The 17433-nt window shown below is 49.6% G+C and overlaps 6 protein-coding genes across 6 annotated transcripts; 3 read left to right on the top strand and 3 right to left on the bottom strand.

The window, feature by feature from the left end:
* Positions 1–1900: 1900 nt before the first annotated feature.
* On the top strand, positions 1901–3713 carry BC939DRAFT_475863 (uncharacterized protein; the record flags this gene model as incomplete). The annotated part of the gene is made up of 6 exons (XM_051558541.1): positions 1901–2004; positions 2121–2219; positions 2965–2978; positions 3199–3236; positions 3282–3497; positions 3687–3713. The coding sequence occupies 6 exons, from the start codon at positions 1901–1903 to the stop codon at positions 3711–3713; spliced, it is 498 nt and encodes a 165-aa protein (XP_051413676.1).
* A 1430-nt stretch (positions 3714–5143) lies between these two features.
* On the bottom strand, positions 5144–6973 carry BC939DRAFT_501854 (uncharacterized protein; the record flags this gene model as incomplete). Its single annotated transcript, XM_051560221.1, has 3 exons — positions 5144–6250; positions 6473–6728; positions 6936–6973. 3 exons carry the CDS (start codon positions 6971–6973, stop codon positions 5144–5146), a joined length of 1401 nt encoding a protein of 466 aa, XP_051413677.1.
* BC939DRAFT_447140 (uncharacterized protein) lies at positions 6971–9363 on the bottom strand. The gene has a single exon (XM_051555049.1). It carries the CDS (start codon positions 9222–9224, stop codon positions 7326–7328), a length of 1899 nt encoding a protein of 632 aa, XP_051413678.1. The 5' UTR covers positions 9225–9363; the 3' UTR covers positions 6971–7325.
* A 437-nt stretch (positions 9364–9800) lies between these two features.
* On the bottom strand, positions 9801–11503 carry BC939DRAFT_409535 (dienelactone hydrolase family protein). The gene is made up of 5 exons (XM_051552909.1): positions 11300–11503; positions 11159–11198; positions 10946–11043; positions 10695–10843; positions 9801–10590 (listed from the first exon to the last, which is right to left on the bottom strand). The coding sequence occupies exons 1-5, from the start codon at positions 11421–11423 to the stop codon at positions 10186–10188; spliced, it is 816 nt and encodes a 271-aa protein (XP_051413679.1). The 5' UTR covers positions 11424–11503; the 3' UTR covers positions 9801–10185.
* A 524-nt stretch (positions 11504–12027) lies between these two features.
* BC939DRAFT_447143 (uncharacterized protein) lies at positions 12028–14018 on the top strand. The gene is made up of 2 exons (XM_051555050.1): positions 12028–13758; positions 13827–14018. Exon 1 carries the CDS (start codon positions 12250–12252, stop codon positions 13732–13734), a length of 1485 nt encoding a protein of 494 aa, XP_051413680.1. The 5' UTR covers positions 12028–12249; the 3' UTR covers positions 13735–13758; positions 13827–14018.
* Positions 13949–15981, top strand: BC939DRAFT_447144 (uncharacterized protein). Its single transcript, XM_051555051.1, has one exon. It carries the CDS (start codon positions 14166–14168, stop codon positions 15933–15935), a length of 1770 nt encoding a protein of 589 aa, XP_051413681.1. The 5' UTR covers positions 13949–14165; the 3' UTR covers positions 15936–15981.
* Positions 15982–17433: the final 1452 nt, after the last annotated feature.

The following is a 17433-nucleotide window of genomic DNA, read 5'->3' on the forward strand; positions in this document are numbered from 1 at the left end:
AATTGCTCCTTATTCGATCGAACGTGTGTCTGATAGGGGTGCCGAACGTGGCGCTTTGGCTGGCAACACATATCCTGGAGGGGTATACAACCGAGGTGATGGAGTTACTCGAGCCGAGTGCAAGCCCTGGTGCCTTATGGCACGTTATCATATCGGTATCGGTGTCAGGGGGTTCATAAGTACTACACAAGAATAAGTTTGGGAGCACTGTATCGATGGGACCGATTGCGCTGGCCATGGGTGGTGAATCGGAGAACCTGGGTGTCACTACGCCCGAAAATTCGCTGAAATAACATGGTTCTTGTGGGTGTGTTAAATCTGAAAAGTTAGAGTGTCCTGGCCATATGTGCTCTGTTACTTCACTCGTAGATAGTGAAAGCGATGGCATAGGCTACGACCCTATCTGCGAGCATTCCCCGTCGGTCGCATCGGATGGGGAGATCGAATAGCTGATGGAATGTATTGATTGGCGAGGCGCTGTTCATTGCTCTCAAGTATGGTGTATTGAGTGGCAGGAATAGGTTCGCAGGCGACCGGTGATTGGGGCGTATTCACCATATTGTCTTGTTTATATAAAGTGCCTCCATTTCTCTGAATCCATCGCCACTCGGTGCCGATTCTTTATTAAGAGCATTGGACTACCTCCTATATTTCTAGTCTCCTATAAGGCACGACCGGCCATTATTAAAGGGCATCTCACATACTCCGCAGTGATGATATTTCTGTGGCGTGTATGCGGTTTGAGATAGTAAACCTACTGCTAGGCGCTTCTGCGGGTGCATCTTTTGATGGTCGTGTGTAGGTAAGACCTATGAATGGTGGAGAAGGAGGAGTAGTGTCGATTGCTGGCTTTGAGGGCGAAAAATGTTCTGTTGTGCATGAGGGACAACTGACAATGTCGAAAAAGAACGCGGGTATATTAATGTCAAGCGATGCTTGTGGCTGAGCAGCTAGAGAGTAAGGTCACAGGGAGAATTGTACTGAATGCCTAGACAACGGTTGTGGAGCTGCAGTTATGGACTGAGAGGATGGCAAAGGTGTCAAAGATGGCTCTGAAATCCCTGCTGCCAATGGCGAAGAAGAGGATGGTGAGGGCGCGAAAGCACTGCTTGTGACGCCCCCGACAAACTTGGAAGACCTTGTCTCGGTATCGGTGCTCTGTGAAGACGTACCACCGGCAGCCGATGCCGCTTTCGCTGTGACCGACATTGATATTGAGCTAAGTTTGTTTTTCTCAACGTCCTGGTGGCAAGCCTGGCTGTTTCTCCTGCAGGCGATGTGAGGGGGCTCATTGCCCTTCTACTCCAAGAAACGCGCGATCCTTACGTGTTTGGGCAGATCCTCCAAGGTAATGCCCTTGTACTTCTCGATCTCGAGGTGATCATCAGGGTACATGGGCCGAATTCATAGATTTGGCTTCTCCTTGACGCATTTCTGTTCACCGATGGGTTCTCGTACTGTCGCGATGGGAGCGGCTCCCTTGCCTGCAATTTTAGTAGAAATAGGAGATGAGTTGCAAAAGCGCCTGGAGCTACATGACTAGTGATCGCAGGCTTGAGGTGGGTGCTTGTGTGAGTCCCAGAAAGGATAATGCGCTCGCCAGCAACATGCGTGTTTTTGCGGCCTACGGAGTATGTGGGATCGATATCTGTGAAAAACGCAATGCTCTTTTAATAATGGCAGGTCGTGCCTTATTACTAGGGAATATCTATAAATGCATCTAGAATGGGAGACTAGGGATATAGGAGGTAAATTGAAGCCGCCTGATGCTTAATGCGGAAAAAGTTCGAACGATTCATTTATCGGTGACGACGAAAAGCTCCGGGCCACTGACACGACTGATTCATTGGTCGCCACCATTTTCCAAGGGGTTGTTTCTCCGTGTCTTTCACTGGCAAGCATGACTTCAGCCTCATCCTTCTTCATCCCCACTGAAGAATACCACAGTTGTATTATATATTTGAAGATCTTGAAGCTCAGTGGTCCTTCCGGCGGCTCCTTGAGGTTGGATCACTCGAAAGCTGTTTCTGTTTCCTGAGCTATAGGGTTCCAGAGTCGAAACCAAACAGAGCGTCTAAACTGCGTCCTAGTAGCCCTTCTATTGCGACATGTGTATGTAGACAGGTTCCTGAAGAGAGCGATCAATGCAGCGACTATCTTGTTAAACTGGATAATGCGGTCATGTCGAAGCGACGCCCACAGTTAAACTATTTGCACAGGTATATGTATATCCATCTTTGGCTCTTCTTCTCCTTTGTCTGTCTTGAGCTCATGTCAGAGCAGTTTTACACCTTTCGATTTTTTTATTCACACTGCTTAAAACACGCTGCATCTCGATTCTGGCATACTGGCTCGCCACGCACCACTCGGCAAGGCGACCAATAGACTAAAAGTAACATCGATTTTCTCGTTCACTGATCTCCCTAGTCTGTAGTCGGTGTGTTGTAAATCGGTGAAGCGACATGAATTTCTTGCCATCACCTCCAATAGCACATCGTCCTCAGCATCAGTTTCCTGCTGGTTGCTCTCCTCGTCCTTGCACCCCTCAAAGGATCCTGAGTGCCGTTTGCGGTCACATTTGCTGCCTGAACCCCGACTTGCTCTGGCCCTGAGCTTCAGTATGATCTGGCGCTGGATCGGACTCTAGCTCTATGGCATCTCCCGGGTCAAGTAATGGATATGCTTTGAAGCTCTGACCGACTTCGCCTCGAGGATGGAGGAGGACACAACGAAGAGAATCATATTTGGCATTCGTCTTCATGACTCTTTCTACCTGGTCACGCCACTCTTCTAGAGAGTGATCTTTTCTCGCCGCCATATTCGTTTGGCAACAAAACGACGATTTCATAAGACACGGAAGGTTGTACTGGTAACACCTGATATTCCCATACCTGATACCGGCCTTCAGGGCAACCCTGAATTGAGCAATGCGATCATAATTGAATCTCTTATACTCACGTATAGTCTTGTAGGCATGGGTAAGTGGACTGATTCGTTCGAGCATGGCCTAAAGCTTCATTAAAATACCTTTCCCCAGCTGAGGATAGAGGGACTTGCGGCGAGTTACTTGACTAAGTGGCTCATAGAAACAGATCTGTGCAAACTTGGACATGTCATTGAGCCCACGCTCTGGAAAAAGGTTTCCATAATAATGGCACACATCTCTCTAGATGCGAAGCATATATATGCCGCCTGCAGCACTCGCCAAGCTTCTGTCAACCGTTGCAGCCATCAATGTGAAGGAAAGGGATTTGTCGTACCTTCGAATGTGTAAATGAAAGCTCTTGCTCTCTTCTGACCTTCTCGTGGTCAGCTCCATCAATCGAGAGTTCTCTGGATACCTTGGGTCAGGGCTTTGGAGGGTCAATGCGGAACTGCGCTGTGGAGCCCTTCGAGCAGCAAAGCATGAACTATGGGTTCCTCTTGAAAGTTCCATTGCACCGCTCTTGCATCCACATCTCGGCCCTGCAATATCTACACTTGACCATATGCCCAAGGTAGTGGCGGTTATTTTCTATAACTCTTGCCACCGAATCTTCAGTGAAAGACCTTCGTGCAAGGGGTATTTCAGCAGCAGGGGCTGCAGGAGTAGCAAGAGCATCTGGAGCAGGCGCTGCAGGAATAGCAGTATCAGGATCAACACCTAGGTGTATTGCATTATGTTAGGAGCGGTAAGTGACGATTAGCTCTGCGCGCCTGTTAAGAAGGGTTAGTTCTGACTGTTCTGTATGCCCCATCCGTAAAAAAAAAAAAAAAAAAAAAGACAGCTTGTCATTCGAAAGTGTTCTTAGGATCCTCGGGGCTATCCTTAAAGTTGGTTTTGCAATGGCCTACTTGGCTGCATCAGCATGCTCGATGGACTTGAGCAGACCGAACAGCGGGGCTATATGATAGACTCATGTCAAGTCAGCATAGGAGCCAATGTCGAAGTAAAAAGTAACAAAAGCGCGCGACATACAGCTGGTTGCAAATCGTGCCAATATTACCCAGTGTAATAGTAGTACAGTGGTATGTGTAAGTAAGAAGGAGTGGTTCAGAGTGAATGGGCAAAACAGTGAATGAGAAGAAATTATTTTTTGGGCGAAGCTGAAATTGTGAGAGGAGCTGAGATAACTAATTTAATTTTTTTTTTTTGGGCGAAGCAAAGAATATTAATTTGAATGTGCACGGCTTCTTAAAAATTAAATCAAAAAATGAGCGAGGCCAATGCTTTTGTATTTTTTAAGAACCAACGCTCCCTTCCACCTTCAGAAGCATATGTCCCTGTATAGATCTTTTGCGTGGCTTTCTCTCTAATCCCATCCTACTCAACCTTCACCTCAGAGTGACATTTGGTATGTGTTTCTGTGCAAACTTTTCTAAATATGCAATGAAAGAGGTATCAGGGCTAGCGAGCGTGTCAGCGTAAATTATGAGAATAGGGGGCGACAGTATTAACAATCCTTGATAGCATGACCCTAATCAAGGCTACTACTTTGCATATTAAACTTGAGCAGAGCTGAAACAGACGTGGTATGGCTTACATTATGCCTTTGTGCCTTGATCTTTCCAAATCATCCTTTGCTTTTGCCAACTCGGTTCGCGCGAAGTTGCGAGAACGACTTTGGTGAGCACAGTGCAACTCAGCACAGCACACCGTAGCATACCACAGCTGAATAGGTAGCACAGCCAGCACAACCATCATTTTGAATCAAGTCGAATAACCAGACAGTCCAACGAGTGCAATTGCAAGAACTGCTACGAAAGTGTAGAAATGCAGGAGTCCCGATGCCGTCCCGACGATACATGAAGCCGCGATCGTGGGCACACATACACTAAGTCTATCTTTCGCTGTATTTGTCAGTTAACAAAGGAGAGAATGTATCTTTATTTCGGTTGAACCCCGCCAGGGGGCCATGCCCGACCCTGCTATTGCTATCCTGAAGTCTTGTGCTTCGTCATCTCGCTTCTCCTGTGGTCCTTGGCATGTCTTTTTTCTTCATCACCACCAACAGCAGTGTGCTTCTTGTAGCTGCAAATAGTTCAAGTAAATCATTTCTTAGGCAATTTTCTTCGACAAATGCCGCGATACGTTTCTTGGTAGTAAATGCAAAAGATGTACTCATAGTGATCAATAACCAGGAGGCACCAGGGCAGGCCTGGGCTAGTTGGGATCGACCCTCAGCTTTTTAAGTTGATCCTGATCTTGTTGGTCTTCCGTGCCTCGCTTAAAATGTTTAAGCTTGTCGAGGAGCTTGACATGATGTTCTGGGAAGATCTGCGCAAAGCTGCTGTCGTCCACCCTGACGGTAACAGGGTGCAGATTATCGGGCTCCAACTCCAGCTTGGGGTCAGGATGGATCGGATCTCGGGAACTGACCACCGCTGCAGGGTAGGAGATCACTATGCTAATATAAACTTTGGCGGAGCAATAGTCTTGAAGTTTTGGCGGCTTTTGCTTTTCTGGCTTTTGATGGTCTGCCTCCTGCTCCGGTCTCTCCTGCTCCAGATTCTCCTCGATAGTACGACTGCTGACCGTTGCAAGCGCTTGCTCGGCGTCACTGCGTGGAAGTGCTTGTCGCAGCTTGAGCTGGACAAACACCGGAAAATACTGTCCGTTGACCTGGACGAAAAAAATAATGTCAGGGCCAGAGACTTGGGGAGATGGGAAGTAGAATGGGGGGATAGCTTTGTCTCCCCGCTTCGAGTTGTGTTTGAAGTGTGCCTTCATAAACTCCGTCGTTGTGATGTAGCTATATGGGATTCCGAGTTGCGGGTCCTTCTCATTGTATCCCACAATCATCACCTGGCCAGCGAGCAGATCGGGGATGCTGTCGTTAGGTAATAGACGCCAAGAGGAGAGAGGACGATCCTTGAATGTCTCCACGAACAAGGCCGGCATCATGGTCTCACACATGTTTCCGTGCACCCAAGCATTGGTCGAGCGCAGCATCGCCCGTTCCGCAGCATCAACAAATAGTGGACCCTTTGCGCGGATGTAGTTCTCAGCTGCCTTCAAGGCAAACGGCTCATCAAGAACTGTTCTTGCAATACCTCCAAGCAACTTGATCCGTCCAAATGCTGCCTTCACCAACTGCACCTGGTCGTCCAGCATAAGCACGGTCTCGCCCAGGATATACCACCGGAGAAGGAAGAGCCTCAGTGTTTCCTCAATGGAAGAGAACGATGGGAACTGACTGAGGTGTTTGGCAGTCTTGCCTCCAAGCCGGACAAATTCACCGCAGAGGTTCTCTCGACGTTCCCGATTCTCCTAGGATACCATTATGGCCTCGTTGTCGTCGATGACCCTCTTCCAACTCTTTGGATCTTCTGTTTCGACTTGTCATCTCGCAGCTGCTCCTTCGCACGATCGATATATGACCGGATCGATCCTCGGCTGGTTAACCCTTCAAACTCGACGTATGGGAATATCACTGAGCCTGCTTCCTTTACGTCACAGCCGGAGGCCTCCATCCCGCTTCGAGGAGTTAACTCCTCGGAACCCATCCAACACAGAAGAAAACATGGTCCGCTTCTCAGATTCCTGGAACAATGATTGGAATAGTGTGGGGCTCCAGTCGCCTAGAATCTGGGCCTCATCCAAGACCAGCCGCAACTTGGCTGTGGTTGAAAAGTTGGGGTAGCCATGGGCTGTAAGGCGGTCTTTTACTGACAGGAACCCCCTTCGGACTGCGGTCGCCAGAACCTCCTCATCGATTGGGCGCACTTGCAGCAGGTTAAACAGTTTCCTGAATAGCACCGAGAAGACATCCTGTCAAGCCTGCGTTTGCCATGACCATTAACAAGGCACAAGGACAAACACTTGACCGCGTTGGTGTTTGCCTTCCTCAGCGCGTCTTTGGCGCTGAGCAGCTGTATGTTGGCTTCTCGTGTTGCAAATGCCGAGACAACCTCAAGATTCTGGTCGAAAATGGCGCCAAAGATGGCGTTTATACCCGAAATACCGTCTGTAGAAATCTGTTGAATCTGCCATAGCTAATTTATTTTTGTCTCGGACCTATGGCGTGTGCCACGGGCAGTTCTCTTGGTTCTTCAATAAATAGTGTAAATAGTGTTTATTTACTGAAGTGCAGATGTGTACAGGTATAAGGAGGAACGAAAACAAAAGAGAGAGGGGAGGAAGAGGCATAGGGCGTAGGATAGCGACAACATAGAACGAATAATAAAGGATAGAAGAAAAGCTAGAAAAGAGAAAGTGGAGAGAGCATGCAAGAAATGAGATGGAGGGATGGAGGAAAGAGGAACTACTAACCGGACGCGTCCGATTGAATAGCCAGTTCTCCTCTAGGCCATTTTAGGGCGATACTATAGATTCCTAATAAGCTTTAGAACATCGTGAGCTGTGGGCTTTCGATGACAACATCCTCCCTCCCCGCATCTTTCAGCCATGCATGGAGCTGTCTTTCTCTGGATACGCCCAGGGCGTGCACACAGATCTTCTCCAATTTCGGCCACGTCCTTGCCATCCAGGCCAGATCCTCCTGTGTCAAGGCGACGTAGCCACAGGTCTCGATATTAATCGTCCTCAGATCCTTCAGCGCGCCGAGTTGGTGGATCCCAGAATCTGACGACAGACTGAGACACGTGTAGGAGAGCTGGAGGTGCTCGAGACGGGTTAGGGAGGAGAGAAGGGTATACATGGAGGAACATTGGCGGATGCTTCGGTCGGGGCTCGTGAAGCCGATAGTCAGTCGACGCAGTGTTTCTCGACTGGCCCAGTCGGTGCATCGTGGTCTGGCGTGTTGTTGGTCGGACGAAGTAGCTGCAGGATGAGTACTCTCCTGTCCTTGTGCCTCTTCACCAACATGCTGCTGCTGCTGCTGTTGCTGGTTATCTTTCAAATCCTGCAGTAGGATCCAAACTCCCTCAGCCTCCAACTCCTTCAACTTTCTTGCACTCCTCAAATACTCATACAACCTCTGTTTTGACAGCTGATGACCCTTCGTCAACGAAATATCCAACCTCTCCAGCTCTGAACACCGTTCCGCGAGGGCATCCAACGTCGAATCGCCCACCATACACGATCGGGCACCGAACCTCTGTAGCGGTGGCAATGACCTGACGAGAGCTGTGAGTTGATCTTCGGGCACGGGCGGGTAACAGGACGCATTGATGGAGAACCCAGACAGGTGTGGGCAGGCAGTTGCAAGGGCTTGGATAAACTCCGAGGAGAGCTCCCAGGGGAGTCCGCCAGGGAGGTCGAGGGATTCAAGGGAGGGGGATTGCTGGAGTAGCAAGGCTAACTCGGCTTCGGAGACCGGTGCGTCGAGCGACAGATGTTGGATTGGGAAGGTAGCAAGGGGTGTGTAAATCGAGAGCTGGTAGTGTGATGTGTTTGAGTTAGACGGACACGCCGCTAATTGTCGGGTCGTGTCTCCTGACTCCCCTTTCCGCAGGTCATCATCATTCGCTAGTGCTGGTGTTGCTTCCCGTGTGAATGGCAGTGACTGGAACGAGAATGCGGTTCCTCGCAAAACAAGTCTCTTAAGCTGGGGTAATGCCTGGACCATATCCTGAACATTCAACAGCCGAGTGGCCGTCTTTGTCGTCTTCGTCGTCTGATCGGGCATAACAACCATATTCGCAAACAACTCCAAGGACTGCAGGAACCGCAAGGATTTAATTGCCGTAATGATATCGAGAGGGACCCCGTCGCGCTCGTCATGGACGCTAAGCTGTTGGAGGTTTGCGCAGTTTCCGATGATCTTGCTTAGACAAACGAGCGAGAGTCGCTCCTGGACTGGAGATGATTCTTCGCGTTCATGCCCTCGTGTGCGTACATGTCCGTCGGGGATTTTGTGCTCCCTTGAAGACTTCTCAGAATACACATGTGAAGAATTCGGTAGTTGGATGATAGGCTGGGTCGATGGTAGTGTGGAGGGCGAAGATGGTAAGATTCCCATGGTCGACATCGCCAGTCCTCCAATAGGAGAGCTCTCAGTTTGTGTGACAATGCCGTGGCTGTGGGGCATGTTGTAGTTTGAGTGTAGAGAAGAATGCCATTGGAGCACATGGACCAGGTGCGCGTGCGCATAGAGCTGGCGAGGACTGAAGCGGACCAGGGACCAGTCGGATGGGGTGATGGTGCTCCAGAGGATGGGGGTGCAGCATGCGTGCCAGTGGTGGGAGACGAGGGAGGCGGAGACGAGGCTTTTGGGGTCGAGTAAGGAGGCAATGGTCTGGAGGACCTCGGCAATCTCGAGCGCGGAGGGGTGTCGTGTCATGGTCGATGGTGTGTGTGTGTGTGAGGGGTGGAACGGAAAGTGGAGATGAGCGAGGATATGAGGGGATGGGGGATATAAAAGAAAAGATGACGAGAGCGTGTGAAGAAGCAGCGGTAGAAGCGGTGGTGGTGGTGGTGGTGGTGATGGCGTTGGTAGTAATGGCAGAACACGAAGAATGGTATACCGCCGACGTAATTTTGATTCAAGTAAAAATAGTCACTTGGGTGATCCTGGGCTGAGCAGCATCTCCTCGCTCTGCGCAGATCTCGCATATACGCATGCGCTTTCCCAGCAAACCACCTTCCTTTACTCTATCCTCGAGGCCCAGATCCACATTCTCATATCCGACATAGGGGACAGCAAGACTGTGGCTGTGCATGTTTACATGCTCATTGTGCTCATGCCATGGATGTTTGTTTTATCATTCTCATCCTATTTGTGGCACTGCGCCTGTCTGTTTGCGCTTAACTCCAAATAACCGTTTGTTATTTATTTTTTTTCCCGAGGAAGGAGCAACTGCTGAACAAATAGTCAACATGCGCATGGATATGGATGAATTGACAACACTGGCAATCACACAACAGGACTATGCTAAATGCGGCGTTAACGTGCGTTTCTTTGCAGTAATGCACCTCCACTTGTGAGGCCGCGCATTTTTAGTATTTTGTTCGTTCAGGCAAAGATCCTGTACCCGATATGCCTGAGAACTCCGTGATGACTTGTCAAGCCCTGAAAGCCCCTCCTCATCTCTGTCTTCTTCATCAAGACGCTCAGGAAATAAGAGTTTCATTACCATCCACTGTCTTTGACAAAGAAGTGTCCTTAGCCATGCCGGCAGTGAGCTTAAGAACTATTGCGCCTTCATGAACGAAGCATTATATGCAATACACTTGATAAATGCATATTTCGAATGTATTGTTGCTATTCTCCTTAGAATTCTAGCTGCCACCTCGCTTTGCTTTTAGCAAACCAACGGCATATTCTTCGTGTCGGTCTTGGGCCCCTTTCGCTTGCCCAGATCAAGACGCAAATTCCTGTGGAACAACTCCAATAGCAGCTCAAAGCACACCTTCGCGATCGCAGCATCGTACCGCCCCTTACTCATCTCATCACGAATAAACGCATGCTGCGCCTGGACTTCCAAGAACGTCGACGTCACATCTGCGTCCTCCAAAGTCTTGCGGATCAAATCTCGACCGGCTCGGGGGACATGGTTATCCTGTTTCCCAAAGATCATGACGATTTCGCCCTGAATCTCGGGTACACGGGCCAGGGAATTGGATTTTTTGCCTTTTCCAAGGGTCTCGGAGTGGATGTCTGTGGCAAAATAGCACACGCTGGCGAGCACGCGTGGGTCGAATGCGGCCTATATTGAAGGAAAGCAATCAATCAGTCAACAAGCCAAATATTTGCCGGACGATAGGAGAGAGAGAGAAGGGGAGAGATGAAGGATATAAGTGAGAAGCTTACGCGGAAGGCCAAGTGTCCACCGAGACACATTCCTGTGGCTCCAATCTTGCCAGTGCAAGCGGGGTGATCCATGAGATGGTCGATCACCAGAGTTGCATCCTCATCATACGCTGTCAGCTCCTTCTCGACCTTGTACTGGTTTCCCTTGTCTAGAGGAGCCATTAGAAAGAAAAATGCATCGATATATTGTAAGAGTCCTTTTTGGTCAACATCACGCGCAATAAAAAACCTCGCATGCATTGCTCTCGCACCTGTGCCAGGGGTGTCATAGGCAATAGGTGTGCCTAGGGCTTCAAACTCGTGGAAGGATTCGTTGCACGCGACAATATATCCCTGGCTGGCGATCTGTCTATTCCAGAGGAGGTTCATTAAAATAAAAACACGACAACAAAGAAGGTTAGCATCGCGCGTTATTGAAGCAATTACCGCGTGAGAAAAAGACTCAGTAGCCGGTCGAAAAGTACCTGCAAAACCTGTCCAAGGGGCCGGTGACCTGGTAGATCTCTTGAATCACACAAAGTCGAAATGAGCAACTGCACCCTCTGCGAAACGACTCTTAATCCCTGACGCGTCTGGTAATAAAAAAAAAAGCGCAAATACGATACCAGTGAAGACAGCGACGCCTGGGAACTTTGCGTCGGGGTATTCAGGCAGGTTGGGCTGGTAGATGTAGGTCCTCATCGGACCCGATGAGGTCTGGAGATCGATGTATGATTCCTTGATGAGCATTGCTGTGGAGGATCGACGAAGGCCGTGAGAGAAGTGTGAAGTATGAAGGGGGAGGACTGGGGGAGGACTGGGAAAGGCTGTCTTCCTTTTTGGCGATTGGGGAGCCTATCCCAACCGCAGATTATGCACAGCGTCACTAGGCATCGTATGCCCTGCGTTTGGCTTTAAGCCTATGTGCTCCATGCATGGCACGGATAATATGAACCTTATCATAGATCATGGCGGCGCGGCAATCACCGCCGATGCGATTGCATTGCAGAACAACCATCGTAAGCTACACTTGCCCCACATACAGCTCAGTGGGTTTTTGTAAGTAAGGTCCAGTATTGCAACGCGACCCCTGGACGCTATCGGCATCACTCAAAGGTGTCTTCCATTAAGTTAAATAAAATGATTGATAGCGCTTAAGGGAATGTTGACAAGTATAATTTCCGGGGGGGGGGGGGCTTCACCCAATAGCCCATTGCTCATTGTCGAGCAGATACTGAATACTGGGCCGTTTCGCTGGGGATAGTGTGGTAGCGACCCCATCCGTGTGAAAAGTGCACAAAGAAGGGCGCGAAGCACGCACCCGCGGCTTCTTGAATCCGCGCCGCAGCCATGGTCCGATGCGCGCCGCAGTCACGGTCCTATACGCGCCGCTTCTACGCGAGCTCGTTGAGGAAGTATTTGAGCAGACTCTTGTTAGTCTGTTTACTTGCCCAATAAACGAACGACTCTTTACTGCGCCTACCGTCTTTTGTACTTGTTCCGATACATAAATAAGGGCAGCGGTCCATCTGCTCACTTTATCTCGCTCAACCCTCTTCCTCCAGCGGACACAACCATGTCTAAAAGCATCTTCAACATTCCAGAGATCTTGATCCACATAGCGAAACACCTCTCTCCAGCAGATCTCGCCAGGGCCTGCCGTGTCTGTAAAGACTTTGTCCTTCCATTTACAAGCGAGCTCTGGCACTCGATTCATCACCGAGGATGCTCTCGCCGCTCCTTTCTTATGGCATTCCCACGTTATTCGCACTATATCCGCGAGCTACGGTGCAGTCGCGTTACCAGATTTGACTTCCTCGACTTCAGCTGTACACATCTGACATTGCTCGAGGCGTCGGTAGTGGAGCCCACGAACTTTTCGATCCTTAAGCGAGTCCTAGAGTCCAACCCAGCTATCAAAGAGCTCTCGCTGACATTGAGAATTTACGCGGCTGATGTGCAACAAACAGCAAAGCTTATCAGAGTCATAACAGGCATGAGGATGATGAAGAAACTGGCCCTCAAAAACTTCAAGGTCCTTCCAAGAACGATCGAGTACCTACTGGAGCAACTACCTGACATGCAATTACTGAGTCTTACTTGCTGGGAGGAATTTCTTCCAGATCTGGACGTAGATTCCACCGCTGGAATTATAATGCCGACTTCGACAAATGGAGCAGCAGCATCGGCCGAGGCGATGGCAAAGGCAAAGCTTGAACGACATACGAATCAACAGGAGCGTCAGAGCCAGCTTCGGTATTTTCACTTGGAGGATTGCAAGGACGACTACAGTTATCTCTTCAGAGTGACCCGATTTTGTCCTCTGCTTGAACACCTCTCGCATTTGGAGGGGTATCACTCACAGTCGAGTCTGCGCACGTCGAGAGAAATGGAAGAGTTCTATCAGCACCTAAAGGTTCACTGTCCGCGTCTCAGTGAATTTCGGCTCCGGTGCTACTATTGGAACAGCAGCATTGATCTCGAGGGTCTTGAATACCTGATCTTGTTATTTCCAACGCTGAAGTTGCTCGATATCCATAGTCGCTGCACAAGAAAAGAGGAAATCTTAGCTACCATCATCCGACTGGAGTTTCTGCACGAATCCTTAGAGGATATTCGGCTAGTGGACTTTGATAGAGTCCCTAACGTCGCAACCTCGACTCTGATACTGACACTACTGGGGACAATGAAGCAACTGAAGAGGTTTTCCATGCCGCTAGGCGCCATTGATTCGATGGAGATGGTTCGTCATACAGGCACGTTTGACGGAGTGTTTGCATGCCGCGAACTGGAAGTACTCGAGGTACCCATTATCGGGCCTGACGCGGACTGGGCCCCACGATGTGTGTATTCAGTGAATGACATCCCTCCGAATGACAGGTACGACGCCTTGAGGGATTTCGGGTTCATAGATCAGGATGAGTCTGAGCCATGCCCTCCGTCATCCCCTCGACCAGCTTCATACGAGTTATATGACGCAGTGATGGAGCAACTCGACACATTGCCAATGCTTGATAAGAGCACCGTTCGATTTCGATACAAAAACTGTTGGAACCTATAAGAGTATATGTAGTAAAATAAAGAGCTGTTTACCATCTGTGAGCAACGAGAATAATGCCCTGCTAAGGGTTTGTTGCTGTTTGTTGAACTCACCCTCTAGACGTTGCTATCTCATTGGAAAATCCTGCACCATATCCTTTTTGAACTGAATAAATGCTCGTGCTGCTTTTGCTATATGATTCCCGCGGAAAACTTTAGTTAAAAAAAAATATATGGTGCGGGACTCTCTTTGTCACAGAACTCTATTTCAAGTGCACGCTTCCTATTGGCAGGCAAACTCGATAAACTTCAGGAAGCGTAGCCCTTGGGGCCCTGAGGGAGTGCTGCGGCCATGAGGCAGTGCTGCAGCCATTAGGATGGGATGCGTTGGTTTAAAAGGTGGATGGATGAAGTTCTCCGATCCTCAGCTCCATCCCTCATTCCTCCTCAGCCATGTCCGCCACCAAGTTCTTCCACCTGCCTGAGCTGGTGGATGCTCTGGCCCTACACCTGACACCCCGCGACCTCCCACAGCTTATGCAAACAGACAGTGTCCTCCACGAGATCTGCGCATCCCCGTTTTACAGGTCCCTGGACCTCGAAGAAGAGTCTCGTTCCAAAAGATTATGGTCCCCTCAGGACAGTCGGCAGGCCCTGGCTAAGAACGCACACCATGTTCGCCATCTCGTAGCCAACAGCAGGCTCCTCAACATCCTGTATTCCGAGCAGGGCGACGACAACAGTGGACGACAGCCCGATAACATGCCCGCTAGGCCAGCGAAACAAACGATAACCCAATTGACCCGTCTGACTCAACTCCGCTGCACAGTGGGCGATGAACCCCTCCATCTTCACCGCTCCAGATCCAGTTCTGCCGCCTTTCGATTAGCCGCTCAGAACCCGGGTTTGACGTATCTTATGGTCTGGAGTGTTGATTTACGGGAAGACATGGCCAGCGGCCTTCTGACACGGACCCTCTCAGGATTCGATCATCTCAGTTACTTGGAGCTTGTGCACACATGGCGGGGTGAACTTCCAGCACAGATTATCCAGGACATCTGGATCAGCTGTCCACCATCGATCGAACGTCTGTATTTGAAGTTCCAAGTTCTTGAGCGACCGAATGCGGAGGAGTTGTGGATACGGAGACAGGAGCCGCTGCAGAAACTGAAGGAGCTACAACTACCATTATACGAGGATGGATATCCTGCGGATATCGTGTGCCCCATCCTGGAACAATGCCCGGCGCTCGAAATCTGGGATGTGACGTTTACGAGGGGCGCTGGCCACAGGGAAACAGTCGCAAAGACAGTCAAAGCCCAGTGTCCACAGCTCCAGCATCTGTTAATCGACAGCGAAGGCAATGGCGAGGATATCATTGCCGTCATGGACACGATCACGCCCCAGCAAATCAGGTCATGCAACATCCAGCGTTATGTCGAGGGGATTCCCGATCAGCTAGGGATTGCTCTACAAAGACACTCAACTATGCTGACGATGATTCGGCTTTCGAAAACAGGAACAATCCGCAGTGGTACTATCCGCCGCATCCTAGGAACATGTGAAGTGTTGGAGTACCTCGCGATCACTAGTGGTCACCCAAGCCTGACGACGATTACTGGCGATCACCCAGACCGGATAGCGATATCGTTGGAGGATGCCGTGGCTTCGGAATGGGCCTGTAGGCGGATAAGGCACTTGGAACTTACATTAGATATATACCATTATTTGGCGGACTATGGTAATCGTCTTTACTGGACGGATGGTCAGTTGTCGGAACGACGTTGGAAAGAAATAGAGACATTGTATGATCAAATTGGTCGTCTTGTCCACCTCAGAGTGTTGGCATTGAAAATCGGCATCGCTGTAAATAGTTCCTCGGATGACAGTGAAGTCGAAAAGACTCGATATGAGGCCTTGTCCTTTCCGCGACTGCTGAATCTTCCCGACCCTGAGAGACAAACTCAAGGATACCTGTCCAGTCTGGCCGGACTGAGCGAACTGCGAGAGCTACGGGGATCGGTCCGTGCAGTCACGAAGGAGACGAAGACGAGCCTCGGGCAAAAGGAGGTTGAGTGGATTGTCGACCATTGGCCCAAGGTTGAGCTTATCGAATTCCTGCCATCAAACCACGAGAAAAGGCTTGATGTCGAGGTCCCAAAGCATTTGCAGTGGTTGCAGCAGCGGTGCCCTCATGTACGACTAAGTCTTCAAGAACCCTAATACCCCGATTCCGATTAGAGCTGGTTGCAAAAATAAAGAATATCATTTGCAGAACGCGAGGGAGAGTGCTAAAACCGCTTCGCCCAGGGGAAGAGAAGGGAGGGGCGACATGTAGAAAAAGAAGAAAGAATGGCGAGTGTGTCCTGTCATATCAGTGAAGGCTATGGTATCAGCTAGGCGGCGGTCAATGGCGCAATGCGATGGCGCTCTGAAACGATCTTAGGACAAGCAAGCGGCAAGCAAAGCAGCCAACATCCAGACAGTTAAAAGACATGAACATGTACATGCTACATCAACTTGCCCGAAACTTGCTCGAGCTGGCGAGTGTTACGGTTCCCGTACATGGCTCTGTATGACATCCGCCTGCTTTATAAGCCGTGTACTACACTTCATTTTTTTTAGTGGTCTTTGACCCTTGGAAATGACCCGCGCTTCAAGCGACTATAGCACGCTTCTCAGGACGCCTTACAAAAGGACTTTAACGCCGATACGCACTATCGACGCGGAGAAAATAGCTCGACCAAGCGATGGATACGACTTGAAATGGCCATTATTGAAATCTGATGTGCAATACAAAAACAATTGAGGCCCCCACAAACCGTCACCACATGCGGATCAGCATCCACAACGGCATGTGTTGTACGAGACGGTGCTAAGACGGCCCAGCACGCCACCTGAACCTAACAAGTCTAGGACCCCAATCATTAGAGAACCGCAAGACATGTTTTGAATTCAAATCAAAACTTGAGAATGGAATATGATACAGTTCCGGCGCTTGACCACCTGTTCTAAAAGTGCAGGTGGTAAAGAAACCATGCTTATGGAGGTGACAGCCACAGTCTCTAGAATGGTTCAAACTGAAAAAGGACATCCTATGTGTATCAAGCCAACCAAAGAGCCCAGGCAAGCAGTCGCCAGTTCAATGCGGTTGCAGGCCCTAAAGCCAGACATACAGCGCGTCTCTTGCTTCCATTAATTTTTTACACTTCAAGTCCTGGCAAGGACCAACCTACGAGCTGAAGAAGTCATGGTGCCTTTCATGGACAGAGAGCGAACCAACCGCAATTGTGATAAAGATAATCGCAGCTTTATTCTTGGCTTCTCCCTCCTCCTCCCTCCACTACTCATACACAAATTGTCTTAGATGCGGCAGCGGTCTTGCTTGGCCTGCTTGCATAGGTTGTCATGCTGAGCTGGTGCTAATAATGATAGTCTTGAGCTTATCCAGCTTGCAACTCGTGACGAAGTCTGCCAAAGGAGGGGCTTGTTGGGCGAATGCTGGCAATTTTAACTGTGTTTAGATAGGATTCCTACATGCCAGTCAATCCTCTTTAGGCTACTTGAGTACCCCCTTCATTCTTCTTCGGTCTCCCCCCTTTTTTTCCGGACTGCACCAAAAGAGACAGATGCCCCCTCACTGTGTTTCTCTTCGGCATAGGGGCAAGGGCCCCTCTCCCTGCACCTCCATCTCGTTCATCCTGGCCCCCTTAGGGTTCAT

Source organism: Gamsiella multidivaricata, assembly GCF_025024155.1.
Source record: "Gamsiella multidivaricata strain RSA 2152 chromosome Unknown BC939scaffold_22, whole genome shotgun sequence".
Taxonomy (NCBI): Eukaryota; Fungi; Mortierellomycota; class Mortierellomycetes; order Mortierellales; family Mortierellaceae; genus Gamsiella; species Gamsiella multidivaricata.

What these genes read in the sequence shown, in the direction of transcription:
- BC939DRAFT_447140 (XM_051555049.1), bottom strand. Translation starts at nt 9,224, where the DNA reads ATGACACGACACCCCTCCGCGCTCGAGATTGCCGAGGTCCTCCAGACC.
- BC939DRAFT_409535 (XM_051552909.1), bottom strand. Translation starts at nt 11,423, where the DNA reads ATGCTCATCAAGGAATCATACATCGATCTCCAGACCTCATCGGGTCCG. An exon ending in AGGCGTCGCTGTCTTCACTG is followed by an intron (nt 11,199 to 11,299) that starts GTATCGTATTTG and finishes GTGTGATTCAAG; the next exon opens with AGATCTACCAGGTCACCGGC. An exon ending in GTGGACACTTGGCCTTCCGC is followed by an intron (nt 10,591 to 10,694) that starts GTAAGCTTCTCA and finishes CCTTCAATATAG; the next exon opens with GCCGCATTCGACCCACGCGT.
- BC939DRAFT_447143 (XM_051555050.1), top strand. Translation starts at nt 12,250, where the DNA reads ATGTCTAAAAGCATCTTCAACATTCCAGAGATCTTGATCCACATAGCG.
- BC939DRAFT_447144 (XM_051555051.1), top strand. Translation starts at nt 14,166, where the DNA reads ATGTCCGCCACCAAGTTCTTCCACCTGCCTGAGCTGGTGGATGCTCTG.